This window comes from Myiozetetes cayanensis, unplaced genomic scaffold (assembly GCF_022539395.1).
Source record: "Myiozetetes cayanensis isolate MyiCay16 unplaced genomic scaffold, myiCay2020 scf3, whole genome shotgun sequence".
NCBI classification, from domain to species: domain Eukaryota; kingdom Metazoa; phylum Chordata; class Aves; order Passeriformes; family Tyrannidae; genus Myiozetetes; species Myiozetetes cayanensis.
In genome coordinates, this window is record NW_026087521.1 from 57,602,177 (window position 1) to 57,624,995 (window position 22,819).

Consider the following 22,819-nt stretch of genomic DNA (forward strand, 5'->3'; position numbering starts at 1 on the left):
GAGGTGTAAAATCCACCAGCTTTGTAATGGAGTTATACAAAGATGTTATCAATTCCAGAAATGGGGCTGTTTTGTCTTTTATTTCTCCTTTTAGATCTCTGTGCTGCTAGCTCCTGTTTTTTTTTCCTCTCCTGTTGCACAGCTGTGTAACTACAAGTGTAAGTGCTGTAACCCTTCCTGTTAACCGTGTAGGCTTGGGTGTTCTTTGCTCTAGGCATGATCATGCCTATCAGTTGCAGGGGGAGGACATGTTAGTGTTTGTTTAACTGATTGCAGCGTCATCATATGATAGACTTGGTTTTCAGTTTGGGGCACTGACTGCTGTGCCAGTGAGCCTGGCACCTGCATTTTTACTGCAGTATGAAACTAGTGTTTTGCTTCTCCTTCCTATGTCTCATTGTCCTGGGAGTGCTTCCCTGAATCTCAGCCATGTGCATGACACCTTAATCTCTTGTTCCCTTTGAGTTGGGCTGTACTTAGAAATATTTTTGCTGGAATTGATTTGCATGTAGTTTGCTCACGGAGTTTGTACTGCAGTCCCTTCCTAGTGCTGCATTTGGCTCTTACCCTGGTGGGGGGAATCTCTGGGCAAGCTAAGCTTTCAGCTGTCTCTCTTTACTATGATTTTTGTCACAATTGTTGTAATTAAGCCTGATATTGCAGAACCCTAGGGGATAAGAATAAAGCTAATGACATCCTTTCTTAAAGGTTTGGATGTTCTCCAAAGAATGTGTTTTCTGCTAGGTTGGCATGTTGTCTTCATACTCTTCATCAGAGTGGCTGATGGTCCGGTGGAGGCATGTTAAGAATCACTCTGGATCTTCTTCACCTGATCCTGCAAGTCAGTATACTGAAGCCTCATGAGAGGCTGAACACATCCCTGAAAAAATAAGAGGAAAGAAAACTAAGAGAGGTTATGTTAGCATTTGTCCACTCCTAAGCCATGTGGAAATTCCATGTAGGGAGTTCCATATTGTAATAAGATATTAGTCCCTAACTTGGGACAAGCAGTGATTACTTACTATCCATACTTGTATTGCCTTACTTTTTAATTGGTGTGCTTGGAGGGGTGGAGTAGAGATATACTGTATTAAATAACTTAAGAGTTAAAAGAATGATGGATTAAAGTCTGCATTTAGACCTGTGGCAAAGGGGATTGATTGCACTGACCATGAATTAGTGTCCACACATTGGTGTACAGAGGTAGGAGACAGAAGGCCTGACCTTTGGGTTGGGAATAGTATATAAATTAGTGCTTGGCAATAATACTGTCTTTAATAAACACTTTCAGCTATTATTGAGAAATATACTGTGCAAGGTATTTTTAGAGCAGTAATTAGAATAGAAAGTAAAGCATTCATAGAATGCAACAGTCTATAATAACACTGGGATTTAGAATTAATGGCACAGATAAAAATGTGTCCAGAAGCACATAGGATGCTGAATCATGGAGTTAATAATTTCTAAAATCAAACATTACATTTCAAGACTTATCTTTACATATTATTAAAAAACAAACAACTAGATGGGGAGGGGTGGTACGAAAGAGGATCAGCAAAAGTCTTTTAGGGCCCAGATTCTATTCACTGTATTTGTACAGCATTTGTCCCCTTGGGTGTTATCAGAGGCTGCTGAGACACAGGCTTTGGTTAGAGCTCAGACTATGAATAAAGACTAAAAGAAAATAAATCCTGAGCTGACAGTGCCTGTTTGCATAGTCTCTTCTCTCCAGATCTGAAGCCATATTGGAACTGGTGAAATTCCAGTGTGGTGTTAAAGGCTGTTCTGTACCTTGCAAGTGGTGCTCAGGAATGTACCCTTTTTTTGGGCCCATTTATGGTGATGGGTCTTTTGGGATATAGTTGACCCCTACCTCTGTCAGAAGGAAGATCAGAAAGCAGGCTCTTGAATTGTAAAGGACTGAGTAACACTTAGGGCTGTAAACCTCAGTGGTATTCTGTAGGATTTTAGACACAGGAGTGGTGGAATGCAGTGGATAGTGACAAAGGTCATCAGATATGCAATGCTCACCTTTCAGGCAGTGCTTATTGCTGCCATCCATAGTTTTATATTAACTAATGCTGCTCTGTGCACTTGGAATTGTCTTTCCGTCTGTGCATCCCTCTTGACAGGCAGCAGACAATGTATTAAGTCCAGCTTGCACCAGCCAGAACATCTTACACTGCAGTGAGTGAAGTGGGATATTTTCATTCTGCAAGCCTCTAATTTGATGTGACATTTCAGATGGGAAGGTGCAAGAAGTGGTAGATGACATTTACTGAATGACAAAAGGGTGTTATAGGCAAAGGAACATCATGTCACAATATCCTCCCAGAGCAAATTCCAGTCGGCTCCCCAATTTTCACTGACCCATCGGACTGGATGAAAAATTTTCATCCCATATTTTACTACATTTAAATATAAACCAGCTTTGGGTCTAAGCTAAGGTCACATGATTTTAGAACAATCTGTAACTTTTAACTGTAACTTTATTTGGCATGTAAAAGAAGTAATAGATGCTTTTAGACCTACTTGGTTTTTCCCTACTCTGTTCTGTGCCCTGTTGTATAAGGTGGGTTGGCTTTTGCCATTTTTTATTTCTGCATTAAACAGCACATCATACATGTCTTAAAACAAATACTGTGAATCTTAACTAAAATGCTTGGAGACTAGATGCCTTTGGGATTTGGTTGGAACAACTTAATTCCCTGTTCAAGATCATGCTGGCAATAAGTCTTCTCTCTACCACCATTCCTGTAGCTGGCAGCTGTTGGCATGCCCTGGTCCTTGCAGGTTTGTACTGGGGATAAGCAGAGGGAAGGTTGGGGCTGGAGATAAGTTGCTTGCTACTGAATTTCTGTTTCCCTCTACCCCCATGCAAGGGCATTTATCCTTTCAATATTTTCGGCTGCTCTGAAATATGTGTTGCTCATCTGTTGCACAGTGTCTGCAACAATGTTGAGATTCTAGCCCAAAGTTGTTGACTGAAGTACATTTGAGTGCAACCAGAACCTGATGCACCAGAAATGAATTACTGTAGCCTTTGTGGAGAGGTGCTCAGTGTCTAAGCCTTCTGGACATAAGGGCTTAGAATGGTATTGCAAAACTCCTCACTGGATAAGTAAGGGCACAGTCCAGTCAATTGGAAAAATATTTTTTGATCACATCCACCAACCTTTCCTATTTCAAATACTTCTTCAAGAATCATTTCCTTCTGAAGGGAGAAACCATTTATGATTTCAGACAGCTGCAGAGAGATTAACAATATCTGTGGTTCATAGGTTTTAGAATGACCAAATTGTGCTTTAGCTCAGCTTGGATTTCACAGTACAGTTGTCTGATCTTCTTACCATCATCTTTATCTTCCTTTCCTTTTCCCTCTAGTTGAGTTTTTCACTTTGTTTGACTATTCAAGGGCAACTTTTAAAATATCTACATAGCATTTAATTTCTTCAGGCCTCTGTTTGATTCAATCCTTCATGTACAACAGTAAGTTCAGTTACAATAGTGCAGCAAACAGCCTTGCGAGTAAAGGACAGTCAGCTGTGAAGTCTTTTGTCCCCCTGAATGCATAACCCTTTGCAAAGGAAGATGGAGTATCCTTGTAATTTAGTGATGGCAACTCACCAGGTAATAATTTGAGCAAGGACAATGCAGGGAATGACTTTAAAGGGAAGGAGCACGCTCAAACACAAAACTGCTCCTTACTTTGGAGAACCACTATACATACTAACTGTATAATTTAATGGTCTCTGCTTACCAGGAAGCAATCTCAAGGTTCATTTCAAGGCAGTTTCAGTAGCTTTCGTTCATCATGCTGTGTGACCTAAGTAGATACTCGGTTGGTAGAGTCTGAGGCAAGAGACTTGAGCTTGAAGGGGCAAGCTCTGCTCACTTAGGGATGATCTCATCTGTTAGCTTTACGCTGCACATACATTTAATAACTGCAGGGGATCTTTGTCTGGGAAATACTTTTTTGTGTATGAAGTGATGTCTTGAAAGTGTCTTTATTCCAACCACAGTGCCCTAATTTTTTTTTTTAAATAAATTGAATAGGGACAGCATAAAAGAAGACTAATGAATCTTAGAGAATCCAGAGTATAAGGATGTACTGAAGAAAGGAATTTTTCCACCAAAGAAAGAATATGTCCAAAATCTTCTGTTTGCACAGTTTTAAAGTCTCAGAGGAGTCCTTGATAGATGGAGGTAGCCTGTCTTATCAGCACAGAATGTTACAAGCTTGGTGCACAGTATATTGAGAGAAGAGTTTATGAGAATAGCAGGGTGTTTTCTTTCTGGTCTATCCATGCTGTAGTCTACTCATGGGGGGAAAACCCAACCTGGCTGAAAAGCTGATGCTGGATTTTGTTCCACACTTATTTCTTTGATAGGCTAGTTGCCTGCTGGCATTTCAATATTTTGAAAGTGCAATAATTTCAAATCCTGTGATTTCTCCTAGTTACCTTTAATTTAAAATGTGCAAAAGAGTGTTCATGCTAATGGTGTTGTACTTCCCAAATTTAAACCAATCCTTAAGATAGGGTAAACCCACAATTTTTTAGAATTAATTGTTGCAGGACAAAACTTACATGAAAATAAATCATATAGATTGTTACTTAGCCCCAGTAAATCCTTTCATTTAAGGGCTGCTCTTAAGAGACTGCTGTAGGTGCTGAATGTAAGTAAGTGTAAGATCCCTGGAAAGTGGGATCTTCTGGGAAATTTGTTATATGTTAGGTCTCAACCTTAGTTCCCTCATGTGGCATGCAAGCATATGAATGATTGTCATGTTGTGATTTCTGCTGTTTAAACACGAGCTTGAAGTGCTACAAGAAAGCTGAGTGCCTTCTTTAGCTCAGCAATTTGTGGAGCTAACTGTAAACTATCAGGGGACAGAGAAGGGCTTATGTTCCTCTCACTTTAAGAAGTAAAGAGGACTAAATGTGTCTAGAAAACTACATTTACATTGCAAAGCAGCAAATAAAATAGCTTTTCAAGGTACAGAGATGGGCATGCTTAGACTTCACTGCATGTGATGACAGGTCCTCAGCAGAATTAGTGACACTGGTGGACCCATCCTTATTTTCTTCTTGGCAGTCTGGGACCCTGCTTCCTAGACATCTCTTTGAAATAGGTTTCAAAGCTTGTTCATTGAAGACCAGGCTTTGTGGGAGCACCTTACAATGAGAATCATTAGATATCCATGATATAAAAGAAACCTGTCCGTGGAATAGCCATTGCTGGGCTTTTTCTTTACCTTGACAGCACTGCTGAGATATTGCTTTGTTCCATGATCTACTGGGTCATCAGTGGGTTTTTACTGGTAATTGCTGTCTCAGTGACTTTTTATTGATCATTTAATTTCTGCCTCCAAACATGTAGGAGCAAATATTTTTCAGCCCTTTTAACCTCCTTAACTTTTCATTCCTGCTCTGCTTCCCTCTCCCCTGTGGCCAGCCCAAAGCAAATAGGTGGACAAAAAGATTAATAGAAGCAAGGAGATGCCTTCCTCCTCTCAAGTGCCCTGTGGCTTGGAGACTGTTATTAATAGCTGAAGTAAAAAAGTGTTTCATAACTATCCTCTTGCTCCAGCTTCCTTGCCAACCCCCTTGTCTTGGTCCCTGGAGAGAAAGTGTGAGCTCATCACTTTCCAATGCAAATTCAGCTTTTGGTCTCATACTTGGATTCTTTTCTTATCATGGGTGGAATATTTATGTTCTGCCAGCTGGTTGCTTTAAGCAAGCTGCTCTTTGCTGGGATATCCAGAGAGCATGTGAGGAATAGACCTGGCAAAAGCTGTTCAAGCACTTTATTTTTTTCTCTGCTCTGAAAATGTTGCTGTCTGCTCAGTACATGCACACACGTCTGCACCTCTGTCATCCTTCACACAATGGTTGAAAACTTAGATATTTTGGTGTGGAAACAGAAACTGAAATTGAAATGTAGGTGTGATAGTCTGAAGTATGTGAAGTCCCTCTGTGGAATGTGGTCACCATGTAGCCCACACGTGACAAAGCTGTTGTATGTGTCTGGAGATCCATTATACTCATGGAATGCTTCCTTTTCATGTGGGCTTTGTATCTGAATTCTTCTGTATCTCTAGAGATCTATTGGGTTAGTACTGACAGTGAGCTGCCAGGTTCTCATCACAGATAACCTGGGAAGAATGGGAATGGCACACTTTTGTATATTCCCCCATTTCTGTATGGATAGTACAGTATAGTTACAGTATGTTGGATCCTTTCAGCCATCCCCCCTGCTATGTTTTTACAAGCTGAGCATTGTCTAACAAGTTTTACTAAGCTGGAGGCTCTGAGAGAGTCTTTATTAGGAAGTCAAGTGAGATGAGCTGTAAAAGAAAAATGGGAGGAAAAAAAGAACAGGAAGGTTCTGCTTCTCACTCTGAAAAATCATTTGCTCACTTTCCTAATAAAAACCTTTAAGCTGTACATTCTGTTAATGTATTTGCTGGGTATATGCCATTTCGTGGACAAAATAATATTTATTTTATAAATGTCTCATCCTTTCAGTGACTCTCAACTCAGTGAATACAAGCAGGCTTTTCCTTCAGGTAAAACAGAAGATGCTCCTGTCTTCTGTTTCCCCATTGCATTTTCTGATGGTCAGTAAAGACATCTACACATCCCTTTGCCACTGGCAGCCTAGCAGGTTGCACTGCAGGCTTTCTGCATTTTACCCAATAGGGAGTAATATACAGGTGCCTAATGTGCTTTTAAGTACATTTATAGTTACATTTAAATAGTTAGGAATTCATTATTTATCTTAATGCAGAAAATTGACTCCGAAGCAAAGAGCATTCAAGGGAGCAGAACCATTTGTGAAACTTGATCTAGTATGGCTACTGGTTTCAGCTGGAAAAAAACCCCTTTGAAATTAAGAAAAATGAATGTTTTAGCATTTTCAAATTACATTTTTTAGACTTTCAGTTGAAAACAGTTTTTAAATTATACTTTGGAGGTGTTAGAATAAGTTACAGACAAATACAGTTTTGTGGCTGTAAAAAGCTTCTCTGTTAATCTGAAATTCTTGTTGCTTTGTGCCTGGTTGTGTCAATCTCCCCTCTGCCATCCCCCCTAGTTTTTCAAGTTGCCCTCTGAGCCCAGAATGCAGGCTGTTTGCCTGCCTGTGGTTGTGAGCATGGCAGTGTTGGCACAGCAGTGATGACTGGGCTGCAGAGCTGTGCCTCTTGCTGTGGTGCTGCTCATGCTGTGGCTGCTCCGTGTGCTTCTCCAGTCTTGGAGGTCAACCATCTAGGAGGCTTTCCTGGAGCTCCAGTCACTCAGGGCCAAGTCTCCTCTGGCTGTCCTTACTAGGATGATTGTAACTCCAGGGATGGAGCTAGACCTACACTTAGCACATCTTCCAATGTGAAAAATCTCGTTGGCATGGTGTCACAGCACGTTGTGTTATGAACCAAAGCCAGGTAACTAGATATGATCAGGTAATCACTTTCAAAAGTGCACTTGTGATCGATGATAAGTGTTACCATAGACACAGTCACTGTCTCTCCCAGTTGGTGACCCTTGTGTCTGTCTGTGTGTGGGGAAGGGCACTGTGTCAGATCTCTCTCTCCGACTTTCCATCCAGGAGGTGAGTAGGAGCTGATACAGTGCACCTTGACTCACTGGTAGGGGTAGCAGCTAGGGGCTAGCAACTGAGTCTTAAACCCAAAAGACAGACACCCCAACCCATCAACTGAGGGGAGGCATCAGCCTGGGTTCCTTGAAGCCCACAGCAACAACTAGTACCAGGAGTTGTCTCTCTTCATCTAGGGAAAGTACCAACAAGTCCTGCTGGCAGAGCAAGCTGAACCTCAATTCAGGATGGTGCCAGAGCCAGACAGGAAGAAACATGATCTCTTATTCTAATAATTTGGCCCATGCTGCAACTGAAAATCTATCTTGAGCTCCATTAATTAGAACATTGGCTTCTATTTATGCGTCTAAGTTAATGAATATTCACCAGACATGTTGATTAAGGTGATGTTATTTGCATATGCTGCCTAGATTTTTAGGCCTTTACCCTTAGGTATTCTAGTATTCAAAATATTCATGTGGCACCAAAGGAAATTCTGATTAGGTATTGGGGGAAAAAATTCATAATGAAGATGGTTGGATGTTGGAACAGGTGTTCAAAGATGTGCACCTCTGTTCTTGGAGGTATTTAAAACTTGGATGGACAAGGCCCTGAGCACCATAAACTATTTTTGACTTTGATTTTAACTTTGAGATTGTGCCCCCTTTGAGCAGAGTATTGGGCTGGTTGACATTTAGAGGACCCTTTAAATATAAATAATTCTGTAATTATTGCAGAAGAATGGTGTGCCTACATTTTAGGTATTAATATATTTATAGGTCAGGAAAAAGTATGTAACCAGTATTTTCATGGTCAGCATTACTCCAGAACTAATAAAATAATCCTGTTAAGTGTGTTGCAATACTTGCTAATGAAGTATCTGCCTTCATTAAGAAGATACTCATCCCGAGTTCATTAACAACTCAGTATATCTGATTGCAGTTTTGTCATAGCACCTGGTCAAGGTAGGACTTAATTTCCCCTCCTATCTTCTTCCAAGGTTTAGTTTGACCAGATAGTTCATGCTGAAACTGCAACAACTTTGCCTTTATTAAGGTACCTCCAGGTGAGGTTTTGTTGATTCATAGGAAATGACGCAAGAAATTAAAGGCAGCACTTACACCTGAGTGTAATAATTCTGAAATTGCACTGACCTGAATGGCCAGGTCTAGTTTGGAGGCTGCATAAAATGCTGACACAATTAAACAGTGAACTTTTCCAGGAGTGACAAGACTTTTAAGACATTAACAGGAACTTATGCCACATGAAATTGCTTTCTGTCACCCAATCCTAGCCCTAACTATGATTATGGCCCCTGGAAGCATTACTGAAGTGTTATGTTAGAGGAAAAAAACCAAAACCAAACACTATAAACTTCCTCTGCTCTACAGATTTTTGAAGATAATGTGAAACAATTAGGGACTAAATGACCAATCTACATCTTCTGTCTTCTTGGTATATGAGGGAACACTAACCAAACCATAGGATTAAGGGAATCTCTCATACAGAAGGCAGTTTCTCATAATGAATAGCAAATATATGAAGTGAGTGCAGTTTGCAAGCCAGAGGCTAAGATTCCTTTTCCTAGGAAATTTTTGTGTAGTAATTCTCTAACAGATTTGTAAAAATTAGAGCTAGCACAAAGGGTGAATTTTGTGGAATAAATTGCTTGCTATAAACAGTTCATCCAGGGGTATCTGCAACACAGAAGAAGGAAAAGCTACCTGGAGGTAGCTCAGATCATCCACGCCAGTCTTTTCAGGGAAGCTGATCATATCAACAGCTTAGGCAGGAAATATCATAAAACAAATACTTAGTTGTACAGCTGGATCCTTCCTAGAAATCAGCATGCATGCTATAAGAGAAGAATGGATGTCTCCTGGTTTCGGATCTGTGCATGTTACAGAATGGAAGGTGACAGTTGTGTCAGTGCTGGCTGGTGGAGTCTGGAATGGCTACACCACAGTTCATCCCGAGCAAGTGAACTGCTGGCTCCCTGCATCTGAGATTCCCCATTGCTCTTACCCAGGGATCTTAGAGTGGGAGAAATTCTTACCTGTACCTTCAAGTCCTCCAGCTACCAAAGAGAATTTATTCACAGGTGCTGGGTTTATCTGTACCTGAACCTTAAGGATGGTTCCACAATCTGCAGCCCTGAAAACTGGGGGGGAAAGTGTGAAATCTTTTAATCCTCATTGACAGGAGGGGAATATAATCAGATAACCCATGCAAGTGACACTTCTGTGTGCCATCTTGGGCTGGATCTGAAGTAACATTACTGAGATTTACCTAACTACTCCCAGAGATTACCAGTTTGATGAAAGACTGTCACAAGGATTAGTCTCTGCTGCCAGCTCGTAGATGAATTGGTCTGTATTATGCAGAAGACTAACTATTATGATCATACTGACAGTGTAAATTCATGAAACTTGGCAACCACCTTTGCAGAAGTCAAATGACCTTGCCAAGCAAATGCCTCTGGGTGCTTTGGGATCCAAAATTTAGGATGGAGGTGACCAGTATCCTGATGGCACTTTTTGAATTTTCATTCTATTTCTTAAATTAACCATGTTAAAGACTCTTCCTTGAAGCAGTTTGAAAGAATTTAAATATTATACTTAAAGAGAGGGAGGGGGGTGGTTGGCCCATGGTGTTGAAGAAAGGCTGGTCCAAAAGTTATGAAAAAAACTTATCCACCAGACAGAGTATGGACACCCTGCAATGTAAACTCTCAACCCTCTTCAGTTTAGAGTGGGATAATGGTTCAGTCACCCTCTGCATCACCGAAAGGTTTGAGGCCTCCAACCAGAATAGTGTTTACAGCCCTATTAATGCAGTGGGAGCTGAGTTTCCTTTGCAGTTGAACTAACATCAGGTTGTCCATGGTTTTGAAAATTGAATAGAAAAAAATCAGTGTTTTCAGGTGATATTTCTACTATAGCACAGGTTAAACATTTTCCTTGTAATGGCGAGAAGAGGAAATATTATGTAACAATAAGATGTTAGTTTGGACTGGTGATCAACAGATAAGGGAAGGGAACTGAGAAGGTAAGTGGATCAGTGAGAGGAGTGGCATGTTTGATGCTGTGAATACTTAGCTACTCAGGATGAAGCTATCTCTAGTTTCCTTATCTCAGTTTTGTTTGTAATCTGTCCTTTGCAGGAACAGGGGGTTTCCAGCCACAGTTAACAGCTGCTGAATCCCCTGAGCATCTGTGCTTATGTGTAGCATGACAGAGATTTGCTCTGCCTGATTCTAGTTGCATCTTCCTGCTGATCCTTTTCTTAGCACTCTATTGGAAGATGTCAGCTACTTTTCTTTAGGATTTTCAGCAGACATTTCCCTTTTGGTCAGAGAAACCTGGAATATACTGCATCTGTCAGTGGAGCAGCTTTGTGGTGGTTTTGTGTTTCTTGTGGCCAGCTATAACTCTTGCTATGGCAGCTGCATATGTGAAAAAACCCACTCACTGGTTTGGTCTATAAATACTGTCCCCAGTTATTTGAGCAAAGTGCAGAGCTCAGCTGCAGTTGCATTTGGTCTTCCTGAGTTAGTGCTGAAGGCTGGAGGTGCTCCATAAATTGCAGTTACCCTAGTGAGGGTATGGAAGGGAAAGTTTGCTTTGCTTCCTATCCCAAAGACTGCAGTGAGCATAGCTATTAATTCTCCTGAAGGGTAAGCATTTCACAACATTTTTCTAAGAAGACTTTGCAGGAGAGCAGTCATTCTGATCCTTGCTGCGCTCATTGCTTCTGCTCTCCCAGGGTCTTCCAGGAACTGGATGTTCGGGAGTTTTGAACCTTGTTCTCTTCTCAGTGGGACAAGTAGGGAAACACCACAAGTATGAAATTATCACTGCCCATAAACTCTCTCTTATTATTGGCAGGTCCAGGCAAATGAAAGCCTTTTTCTAAGTTTCAAAAGCTAATTCTCACCTCTAGTTAGATATATGCTGATATAGCTGCGTTGACTCAGCACAGTCACTCTCCTACACTTGTGAGAGTGGGTTTGAATAAATGGTTCATGTTTAAACGTGAAGCAGTCTCAAACACTGTCATTTTGGATCATGAAGAGCTTGAGTTTCCCAGTAAGATATTGCCTGCTTCTGCCGTGGTTTTCTGCTGGGTGGACACCATTGCTCCCTGGTGGAGCTGGCAGGGCTCCAGTGCCATTCCTGCACAGCCTTTGTGAACTGCAACACTGTTTGCCCACCCTGGTTGACAGCGCTCCTGAAGGTCTTTTTAGATGTACTTAAGTCTCGTAAACAACATGGGGAAGTAAGCATAAGCCCAAAATTAAAGATATGGTCAAGTGATGACCTGAATTCAGACTGTAATTTCTTCCTGCTTTAGGCTTTGGTGATAAAAGATATTGAACAGCTCACTGCATTACTCCTCACACTGTTTGCAGAATTAAAAGTCTGATGAACCTTGCTAGAAATTAGCCTCTTTGGTTTCAGAGGAGCTGTTTCTGCTGATTACTTTTAGAAATTATAGCAAATGGAACAGTATTTTTTTCTTCCTTCCTTCTGTAAGCTTTTATTTCGAATCTTGGCTCTGTGTCCATTTCTGCTGTTCTATATAAATCTCTTGTCTGGGCAGGTATCTGATAACTTACAGATTATTTCCTGAAAAATGAGTATTTTTCATTTTTCTTGCTGATGCTTCTGGTCCAGGAAAGCAACTGAACAAAAGGGGATATGAAAACCTATAGGAAGGCAAGGTTGTGATTTGGGGACTTTTTTTAAAAGCTCTTTGCACACTAGCTATCTTTTTTTTAAATACTATTCTTAGTTTGAAACTTTAATTCTGGGCGTACATTTGGTGCCCAGATGGTGCAGACTCACACAGAAGCCCATCACGCTGTCAGGGCAGGCGGATACATATGTAAATATTTTGCCTTTTCCCCCTATAATATTTGGCTTTGTCTAATCTAATTGCTGTCAAAGGCAGAATGTGAAGAATGCTTAAGAGAAGCAAACAATGAGGACCTCAAATGTTTATATTGCACTAACTCTGGAAGATGCTGGTAGACTGTGATGCAACTAATAATTTGTTCCATGGGTTTTCTTATTCATGCTGTGAGTTCATGGTCTATTATCTAAGTTTATGCCAAGTACTGTCTTGCAACCTGAAGTAGAAACCCGAATTTCTAGTGGTATAAAAGCATATTTTACCCCATGGAACTGTCAGTATAAGGCTAATGGGTCTGCCTTTTCGGTTCAGGCTGACAGTAAGTGTTCTCTACCTGCCTCTTTGTGTATAGTGCTCTTTATTATTTATATAATTCATTGCTTCATTTAATTTATTCTATTGAGTGCTTGTCTTAATGTATTTTTAATACATAAAAGCATTTCCAGCATAGCTGCTTCTCTGACCAGTGGTAGCTGACAACGAACAGTGGCCAACCACATTAGGGATACCTATTTAGTTATCAAAGGCCTGATCCAAAATACCACAATATTAGTAGAAAAATGGCTTTCATGAGCTTTGAATCTGACTGCACAGTGAGAAGGTCTAATAAAGCCAGTGTTAGCTGAGAATGCTGGCAAAAGGAATGCAGGAAACCTGACTGGCTTTCATCAATACAAGAACAGTTACACTATCCTGTGGTTTCTGATCATGGGTGGAGTTTGGCTGGCTATAAATCGTGGAAAGCCTCAGACTACAGCAGCCCATTCCTCTAAGGACACTCACTACGCAGAGAGGTGCCAGGAGATCAGGGCCTGGAGGTGTGATTCTTGTACAGGAAGGAAAGCTTCTGTAAAAGGAGAATGTAATAATGTGACCGAAAGGTACCAGAAGCAGCATGTGATGCTTTTTCCCGTGGAACGTAGATGGAATCCTGACTACAGGAGAAAAAAATTGCCCATTTCAACCCTTCATATTGGCATCTGAGGCTCATTGTTCAGGCATGCCAATAAATTCTGTTTCTGAACCTTCTATGAAAGTGTCTGAGTGTCACACTGTCAAGAGACATATTGTCATGTATCCTGCTATGGGGTGGAAAGGGGTCAGGAAAACTGTTTACTATCTGTATGTATTATTTTTTTCTGTGTTGCTTTTTATTACTTAAGGAAAGATCAAAGGTGTTTGCTCTGTGTATCTCCTGGAGTATGGGCACTGAGAGCCATGACTATACAATAAGCTAAGACATGAATTTACAGTTTGTCGCAGTAACTGTATTACTGCTGCTCACTCATGTTTCAGAGAAAAGACATGAAAGAAGGGGTCATTTGCCCAACAGATATCTGATGGTGAAAGTAGACACTCCAGCAGTTACTATAGGGCCAGTCTGGGGTGTTCCTGGAATGTGTGGAAGATCACATCCAAACTGACAGTACAGGTAGCCAGCTTACCCTACAGATGAGCTTCTCATGGGCCACAGATAACACTGGTTGTCACAGTGGGTACCAGTTGCTTTTGGGTTGTCAAACCTGTCTGGTCTACAACTGGCAGGACGCGGTTGCACTCACTTAACAGCACTTTCTGCATTTTGCCTTTCCCAGGAGCAATTGAGCGGTGCTCGTACATCAAGTACCACTACTCCTCAGCGACCATTCCCAAGAACCTTACCTACAACATCACCAAGACAATCCGCCAGGATGAGTGGCACGCCTTGCGTAAGTGTTGCCGGCTTTCTTCTCCGTTCTCCTCGCGCGTGGGCTGAGGGAGGTGCTCGCTGATAAATGAGAGCAGAGGCTTTGACTGACAGCCCGCTCAGAGCCCTCATCTCACATACAGTTTGTCTTCGTAGCAGACGAATCGATTTGTTCTCAGGACCTACATCTCTGTTTCTGCTGCTGACTAGGGATTCTGCTGAGGCATGAGAAAGTGGCAGCGGGGAAAAGGCATTTGTATGCGGGGATTAATATTGAGTTAAATACAAAAATGAATAACAAAATCAATGCCCTATTTTTTAATTCAGTAGAATGCTCTGTACGTGAGTGAATTCTCATGCCGAGTTTCCTGCTTCCAGGAGAATTCATTGCTGGCTTTTATTGTAGAATATGTGCTGCTGCCAGCAGCTCCTGGGTGGCAACACTCTGCTTTGAAGATCTAGAAAGAGAACTGCTGCACCCTTTAAGGCACAGGGAAGCAGCTTAGTCCTCAGTGATAATTGTAGCCAGTGGTCACCAACTCGTAACATTTGCTGAAGCAACAACATCTGACAGGGATGGAATTGCCTTGGGATGTATTGGCTGACCTTAAATCTTGTCTCGCTCTCATCTTGGAGATGGAAAAGGGTTTTCACTGATAAAATGCAAGAGGTAGGATTTCACAAGGAAAGAGGCCACTGCAACTTGCTTTTGTCACTATGTAGTCATGGGGACTGATGAACGTCCTGAGCAGCTTTGTTTTGATGGAAGCAGTGAACAACTCCTTGAAGGTGGCAGGGGGTTAAGGAAATGCTGATTCTGATGAAAACCTTGAAAGGTCGTAGTGAGCTTCTACTGTCTGGACTGTGTCAGCTTGAGAACTGTGCTAGACCTCTGTTGTTCCCAGAGATTCACTCCTGTTTCACTCCTGCCTAATGTGGCTGTTGCTTTGGAAGGGTCCTTTTAAGCTCTGGGGAGGAGAAGGTGCAATGTTATAATTGATTTCCTGCATTGGTGAGGTCAGGCACGGTTTGAGATTCACTGAGGTGCCGGTAGGCCTGCCTGGTCAAATCTGGTAAACAATTAAGAATGCTCTAGAAGGTCTTGCTAAATGCCTATTTTTTTATTTTACTTTACTTTTAATCGTGTTTGTGTGGGTAAATACATGTTCTGATGATGATGTGACAAAGAAAGGAATAACTGACCTCATGCCTGTCAAAAGGTTGTAAGATGCTGGTATTGCAAAATACTGTTCTGTGCTCACTGGACCCTGAAATCAGAAGATCAGGTGGTTCAGTTCCCTTCAGGTTTCCTTCTACCACCTGCCTTCTCTGCTGGTGTTAGTTTTATGTTAACATTGCTCATCTGTGGACAAAAAATATGCACCCCCTCCTCCAGACATCTGTTAGGGTTCATAGGGCTGTAGGGAGGGGCTTTGGTTTATGGGGGTTTTTTTGGTGTTTGGATGTTTTTGCCACTGCTGTGAGCAACAATGACTTTTCTGCAGCCATCCACTGGGAATCTCATAGTTTAATGTAAGAATTATTACCTAAAATTAATCTTTGTCTCAGCAATGCCTCAGGTAAAGGCTCATGTATCTGGTCACGTGCACCTTGGTGTGCGTGCATCCCTTGGTGCCATCAGCAAGTTCCTGAGCCTGCTGTGTTGGCAGCTGATGGGAGTGTTCAGTAGGGCATTCGTCAGTCTCCAGAGTGGCAGTCTAGACACTGTGCTCACACATTTGCATATCTGATTTGGTCTGAGGCACTTGCAGGACGAGGCTGCTTGTGCCCTCTCTGGGGAGGGTACATCGAGTGTGTGGGCGTTCCTGTATATTTCTGACCCAAATTTTCTTGCCAGTGCATGATTCAGATAAGTGTAGGTAGATGTAGATAGAGCTGAAGTTTGAATCTACTTATCTAGAGACAGAGAAGAAGAGAAATATTTTGCTGACACTCTTGCTTTTCCAGAGCAGTTATGTGCAAGTGGAGAGTGCTTGATACATGGAGTTAGACCCTGAAGGTTCTGGAGGTCACTGCATTTCAGAATGAACTGATTCTATATGAATAGTTCCTGTGTAGGAACAACAACAACCTGTTTTAAAGAACTAGGGCAATACCAATCTTTGCAAGTTGTGATTTGTTTGAGGGGAATGTTGTCCCTTTGCAGTACAGTAGACACTTAGACCCTTCAGAAAGTCCCAGTGATTTTAGTCCCTGCTTTAGCAGCTGACCCTGTTCTATGCTCCAGGACTAGTTTAATCCAGGTCACAGCTACTTCATTTCTGACCACTGCTCATCCTGATACATCCAAGTCAAGCTGCCCATTATTTTCCTCTGAACAATTTCCTGTTCAAAATTTTCCTTTCAGTGAGTGTTGTGACAAACAGCAAAAGGAGCAGGAAGACTGGTGATCTCCCTTCTCTTGCCATGAATAATTTTTCAGATCTATAGGATGAGATAGAAAAACCCTATTCCCATGAAGCACTGGGGCAAAACAGCATCCTAGAGAATTTCAGAGGAACTGGAAAAGTGAAACCAGGATGTCTGGTCACCCTGCTAAAAAAAAAAAAAAAAAAAAAATTGCCTCTACCAGGCTTGAAGCCACTGTTGTCCTTTGCCATATTTCTATTTCAGTAGTGATTATTTTCCTTCCCTAGTGTATGGGCAACAAACTGTGGTTCCTGGGAAGGAAATCTGTTGTTTTTCATGTTTACTGGATTGGGAATGAGAGGGAAGAGGGCTCCAGCCATGCCCCACAGGCTGCTTTTTTCAGACTGGCAGGCAGGACTGACTCCAGCAGTTTCTCTTGAATTGCGGTAGCGGGTGAGGGACAACTCATTTGAGGCTGAGAACCTCACGGCACCAGTCAGCACAGAAAGCAGATACTCCTCTAGCTGTGCTCTCAGCTATGCTGGAAGAACCCGGGAGAGCAGCTGGTCCTAGAGGAATGGTTGGAGCTGACTTGACCATTTTTGATTTTATCTTCTTTCATTCTGTTTGACACTTTCAAGATGGAACCTTTGCTCCAAATTGATTGCCTATGGCAGCATGAGCCGGGGAAATAGGACTTGTCTCCTCCGCAATCACTTCCTCTCAACCATCTCTGGTTAAAAAGGGATGGAGGGAGGGATGATTGTAGTATTGCCAGCTCTTGCCTGTCAGGAGATAAATGTTCATCTAATTAGACAAAACAAGTATCTATATGAGCTGGGAGGGGAAGGGAGAGGAAAAGAAAATGTGTCCGACAACTTTGAGCTTGAATAACTGTCTCTTTATGGAACATGCCAGTGTAATATGACTGATTTGCTATTAGGCGTTTACCCTGTCACTTTTTGGCCCTAGGCTTGTGCTCAAAACTTGATCCACAGCTTCTGTCATCTGAAAAACTGTAACAGCGTCATTGATGCTCTTAGAAATGGAGGTATATTATCACAGTAAAAACTGGAGAAAATCTGAGCATCTATATTTATTCACACATTGTTCTATGTGTTTTATACTGTACTTTTAAGTTCATGTTCATTATACTGCAGGTCTGTGTTCACAAAACACAGGGAAGTGCTTGTGGCAGAGGTTTGAGCTGTAGAATATGGTGCAGGCATTGGGAAGGGGAAGAGGCGTTTTCAGGTGACGGAATAAGCACTTCAAGATGGATGACTTGTACTTTAAGAAAGTTCACCATAAAAAAGAGGCCATGTCCATATTAAATCTTTTTTCTTGCCCCAAAATCTTCATGAAACCATTATCTGGTGTATATTATGGTGCAGCAGATGAAAGGCTGTGTTTGCTTTGAAAATGGTAGTACCACCAAGGCAAGTGTTATATTCGGTTTGGCATTGTCCAGGAGCCAACAGTGCTGTTCCCTAAGTCCCTGTGAAGGAAAAGGCACTCAAAGCCCAGGGAGTATTACTCTCTGCTTACTTACTCTTTGGAGCACAGCAAGCACCTGTTGGGGTGATGTTGAGTTATTTTTTTATCATCAGAAGGATTGCAGTAAGGTCAATTCTGTTTCATTCCTGTTTGGTTTGGTGTGGGTGTGTTTGTTTTTGTTTTTTTTACATAAACTGTAGACAACCCAGGCTCTATATTCATCTTATGCTGCAGTCTTTAAGAATCAACTGTTTTGTGTAAAAGCATAGAAGATGGGTACAGAGAGGAATTTCTAAGTATGTTTATGCCAACTGTGTCTACACTTCATTGTCTTGATGGGAGAGTCAGGATTAGAAACTTATTTTGAGGAAGCCAAATAGTGCAGAAAAGGGAAGAAGATGCAGATAAGAGAGATTGTCTTCATACATTCTTAGAGCCAGTCTAGCATGATGATGTCTTATTTTTGCCTCTAGCTTCTATTTAGACCTTATGCTTCCTTGCTTATTTTTACCTTTGAAGATACTTGTATTTGCCGTGAGTCTTCTTTGTGTCCTTGAACTATTTCTACAAGAAAACTGTGTAGGTACTACAGGATTGTGGATTAGCCTGCAGTGGGCTCAGATCTGCCTGGAACCTCACAGGGCTGATGCTCATGGATGTCTCTATAGTCTTGCTCACTATGGTCTTGGCAATGGAAGATTAAAAGGAGGCTTTTCCAGAGCCACCTTCTCTCCAAGGCAGGTGAAGAAATTATTGTGGATTTCAAGTGCTGCAAACAAGCACTGAAAACAAGTTACTGATGTGATTTCTTGAAGAGTAAGATCTGTTTCTCTTGGAGAATAAGTGGAACCACTCCCTCTTCCCTTTTTCCTGCCTTGGTAGCTGAAAAGGGGACAATTGCTGCATGGCACTCAGAGCCTCTGGCAGACCTCCCAGTGGCTTGCGTGAAAGTTTCCACATCAGAAGAGAGATGAAAAATTCTTCCTTCTCTCCAAAAGCTTTTGTTTTGCTGACTCACAGAGCCTATCATGTGAGGTAGATAGCTGGACCTTTAAGTCTGTTACTTTTCCTTCCTCCCTATATGTCACAAATCAGATTAAACATGGTAGTGAAAGAGGGAATTTGTCTATTTGCTCTTCTCCAACCTGCCATTGCCAGCTAGGCCTACCTTCCACAGCAGCTGTGTTTTGTGTCCGGGAATGTGGAGAGTGCTGTATCTGGGCAGAGAGTGGCTGGAATTGCTATGGAAACTGATCTTTTCCTGCACAGCTCAGAAACTGTGTCACCAGACCGCTTTAGAGAGAACCAGTTCATAAAGAGATGCTTCTGAAGAAGGGTTTAGAATTTCCTGGGCTTTCTGAGAATGCTTCTTGCCTGGCACTGCGGGATCTCCTTTGCCTGTCACCTGCCCCTGCATTTTTACTGCAGGACTGACCCCAGGATATGGGCTCTGAATTTAGAGCATCAGCGTGGGGAGCTGCGTTGTAAGAACAACAGTCTTAATGCCTTGTATTAATCAGAATGATAATGTTCATCTGCACTCTTGAAAAGCTGCAATAATCCTATGTTTGTGATGGTCTGAAAGCCATTTGCATAAAAAATGAACTCTAAAGTCAAAAGTAATAGCCTGGCACATTCTGAGTGGAGCAAGTATTGGAGGAAATGAAGGATTTTTACAGGATGTAGCGAATGGTGGTATTTTAATTCATACAGCATCTATGCTGAAAGCTGAGTGGATTTTATCAGCCTTAATGCTCCAAACTTTGCAGGAGATTAAGGCTTCCTCATTTAGGCCTACAAAGCACTCGTAACTCCTTTTAAACTACCAGTAAAACTACTGGTGAGGTAGATGGAAAATATCCAGCAACAGTTGTGGAAACTGTTGGCAACAATTAACACTCTGAAAAAGACTGCAATGTCTATATTTATTAATTTCTACAGATTTCCCAAGCCTTCTCATTCCATGGAACAAGATGTTGAGGTTTGCATAGCAGCTCAGTTGATAGCTTGACAATGCATTAGTAACACCAGTAGGCTCATGGGCTTGACCCTCTCTGCTTTTATAAGCAATAATAAATATTTCATTGTTGTATCTGTATTAAGTGCTGACCCCAGAGAATTTTTGGTTTGGTTTGGTTTTGGTTTTTTTTCCTGGGTACTACTGAAAGCAGTGTTTGAAATAAATAGGCAGCATCCCACTTTTGTTGCTCCTTGCTTCCACTCTCTCCCATATTCTCTTGGGTCTCCTTCCATTCCTATCTTCCTCTACAAGGAAAAGCTGTTTCATTTTTAATTAGCTACCTTGACCCCCAGATGGAGGCACACCCTGAAGTATGGCACTGTCCTGCTGGCCTGACAGTGCCATTTGGCTGATGACATGATGTCATTCCTTAATGCACTGGTTACTGAAAGAGCCGGGGCAGCCATCCCGGAGGTCACTCAGGTGGCAGGTGCTCACATGCCTGGAGGTCCAACGTTGTTGGATCTTCACTGAGCTCATTGTTCCCACAGCTAATGACCAGGTGGTAGTGACAGACCTTCTCATTTCCCTCTCTCTGCTGTAGGGTTTTCTTCCTATCCTGCTATTTCAAGCTAAGACAGATTTTTTTTTTTTTTTTTTTTGGCATCAAAGCTTAAGACCTATTTTGAAATCTGTAAGGGATTTTATCGCCTTCTGCTAGGCTTCATCTCAGGATCTGCTAATATGGCAGTGACCTTAATACTTACACTGATGAATAACTTTCCCAGCTGCGTGCTACTCTTTTGCCTCTTAGACAGAAGAGCTGAGCACGAGTAAAGGAGAAGGTCAATAGACCCTCCAGTCCTGAGCTGACAGGAGTGCCTTAATAGAAAACATGGCCAAGATGTAGTAAGGAAGGAAATTAGGACAAGTAAAGAGGTAAAACTTAGTGCTGGAGAGTTGGGAGAGGTTGTGATGAGGAACTGCTGAGCATTGCAACTGGGATAATGGTTGGAGTGGTGGACTGGAACAATTGGGGAGGGAAGGTGTAAAAATGGCCAAGTTCTTGGTGTTGGAGTGAAGCAGGGAACAAAGTGGAAAGGATCCCCTACAAAGCCATGTTGAAAGGGCAAAGTCAGAAGTCTTACTGTGCATCCACTGCTAAAGCAACTGTGAAACACTGACAGAGGAGAGGTTTCATCCTACTCTCTCAGCCAGCAGGTTCTTCCTCTGGCTCACTTACCATAGGGCTTATTCTGCTGACAAACCACTTACCAGTATTCTGAATCAGTAAGAAACCCCACACTAGAATTTCTGGTTTTGCAGTTTGTTGTTTGTTTTAAAATTCCCTTAAAATCTCATGAGCATTTTTAAGGTTGCAAACAGAGGCATGCAAACTTAGGGGATGACACAATTTAGGCTGCATACTTGGTCTTAATTTATCTCCTCTGAGCACACTCATTATCAAGTCCTTAATAACTGTAATCACATATCCCTGCCTTGTTCCATACATTTGGGATATTCTGTTTCCACTCAATGATGTCTTCAATGTTTGGTTTCTTTTTCATTGCTTAATGTATGGTTGCTGGCCTTTTTAATTGCAGGTTACACAACTGCTGATCCTATGACAGATTTAACCACTTCATGAACTTTGTAATATTTCCGTTTATTGTACTGAAGCATGGCATGTAAAGATAATTATATTAATATCTAATAACACCTTGTGGTGGGTTATATAGGAAAAAAAATGACATTTTATCTTCACCATAAGAAAGAGTCTTAAGGTATTTGTGGAGCTGTTCTAAGGGCAGGAGAACAAAAAGTACTCTCCAGCCTTACTAGTGATTTTTGCAAAAGGAGTATTAAAACTCTTTGCCTGTTGCAGCGTGGAGATGTTGACAGGTAAAACATACCGTTGCTAATCATTTCCAGTCATTCAGCCAGTCAAAATATAGCTTTATTAATATGCATACAGAGCTCTCTGTTTCCCTTCTCTCCCTCTGGAGAGACACAGAGGGGGAGAGATGGGCGTATTTCTGTCTCTTGGCTAATCAAGAATGATGCCTCGTGCGTTCTTAGGGTGGAAACAGAGAAAAGAACAAATAGGATGATCTAATGGGTCTCATCCATCTGACTTCCATAGGTTTTTGATTTATATACCAATTTAATGCCTGGTTTATGATGATTTATGTCCTAGTTAGTTTACACCCCAGTCTGATGCCCCACCCCACGTTGTTAGTGAGATGAAATCCAGGTGGTTAAACATTTCAAGGTGATTACCAGCCACATGCCACACACAGAGTTAGTAATGAGGTGTTGAGGGCTTCCTTACTTCAGTGCAAGAAGAAAGACATAAGTGGAACACTTTGGAATTGAACTTACTGTGATTTGTTCACAAAGCCATTCACCATCCACAAGGAAACATCACAGCAGCCAGGATCAGATAGATGCCAACAAACTTTGAATCGAACAATCTGGCTCTGACCCGACGAAGCTCCAGGCTGAAACGTGTAGGTGATTTTGATATGTTAAGAGCTACTAGGCGGTGGTTGCCATTTTAATTACTGTTTTGCAGTGATGCTCTTTATACATTGAATTACAGATAAGACCCTGTCCTCATGTACAACCAGAACATCCTCCTGCTTGCTGCTTTGAAAAGGTCTAAAATATGTCAGTATTAATGTGAGAAAAGCATAATGCAGCTTTACATCCTCAGATTCTTAGTATTAACTGGGCCATGATGATTTTGGCCACTTTGTCAGAGGTCAGCGTAGTTCTGGACCACAAAGACTGGA

General features: G+C 41.7%; 1 protein-coding gene across 1 annotated transcript in view; it reads left to right on the forward strand.

Moving 5' to 3' along the window:
* Window positions 1–22,819, forward strand: part of TMEM178B (transmembrane protein 178B) — a 226,354-nt gene that overhangs the window by 46,159 nt on the left and 157,376 nt on the right. The window contains exon 2 of the mRNA XM_050324519.1: window positions 14,106–14,219. Within this exon, the coding sequence (XP_050180476.1) occupies window positions 14,106–14,219 (114 nt within the window). The remainder of the gene's footprint in view (window positions 1–14,105; window positions 14,220–22,819) is intronic.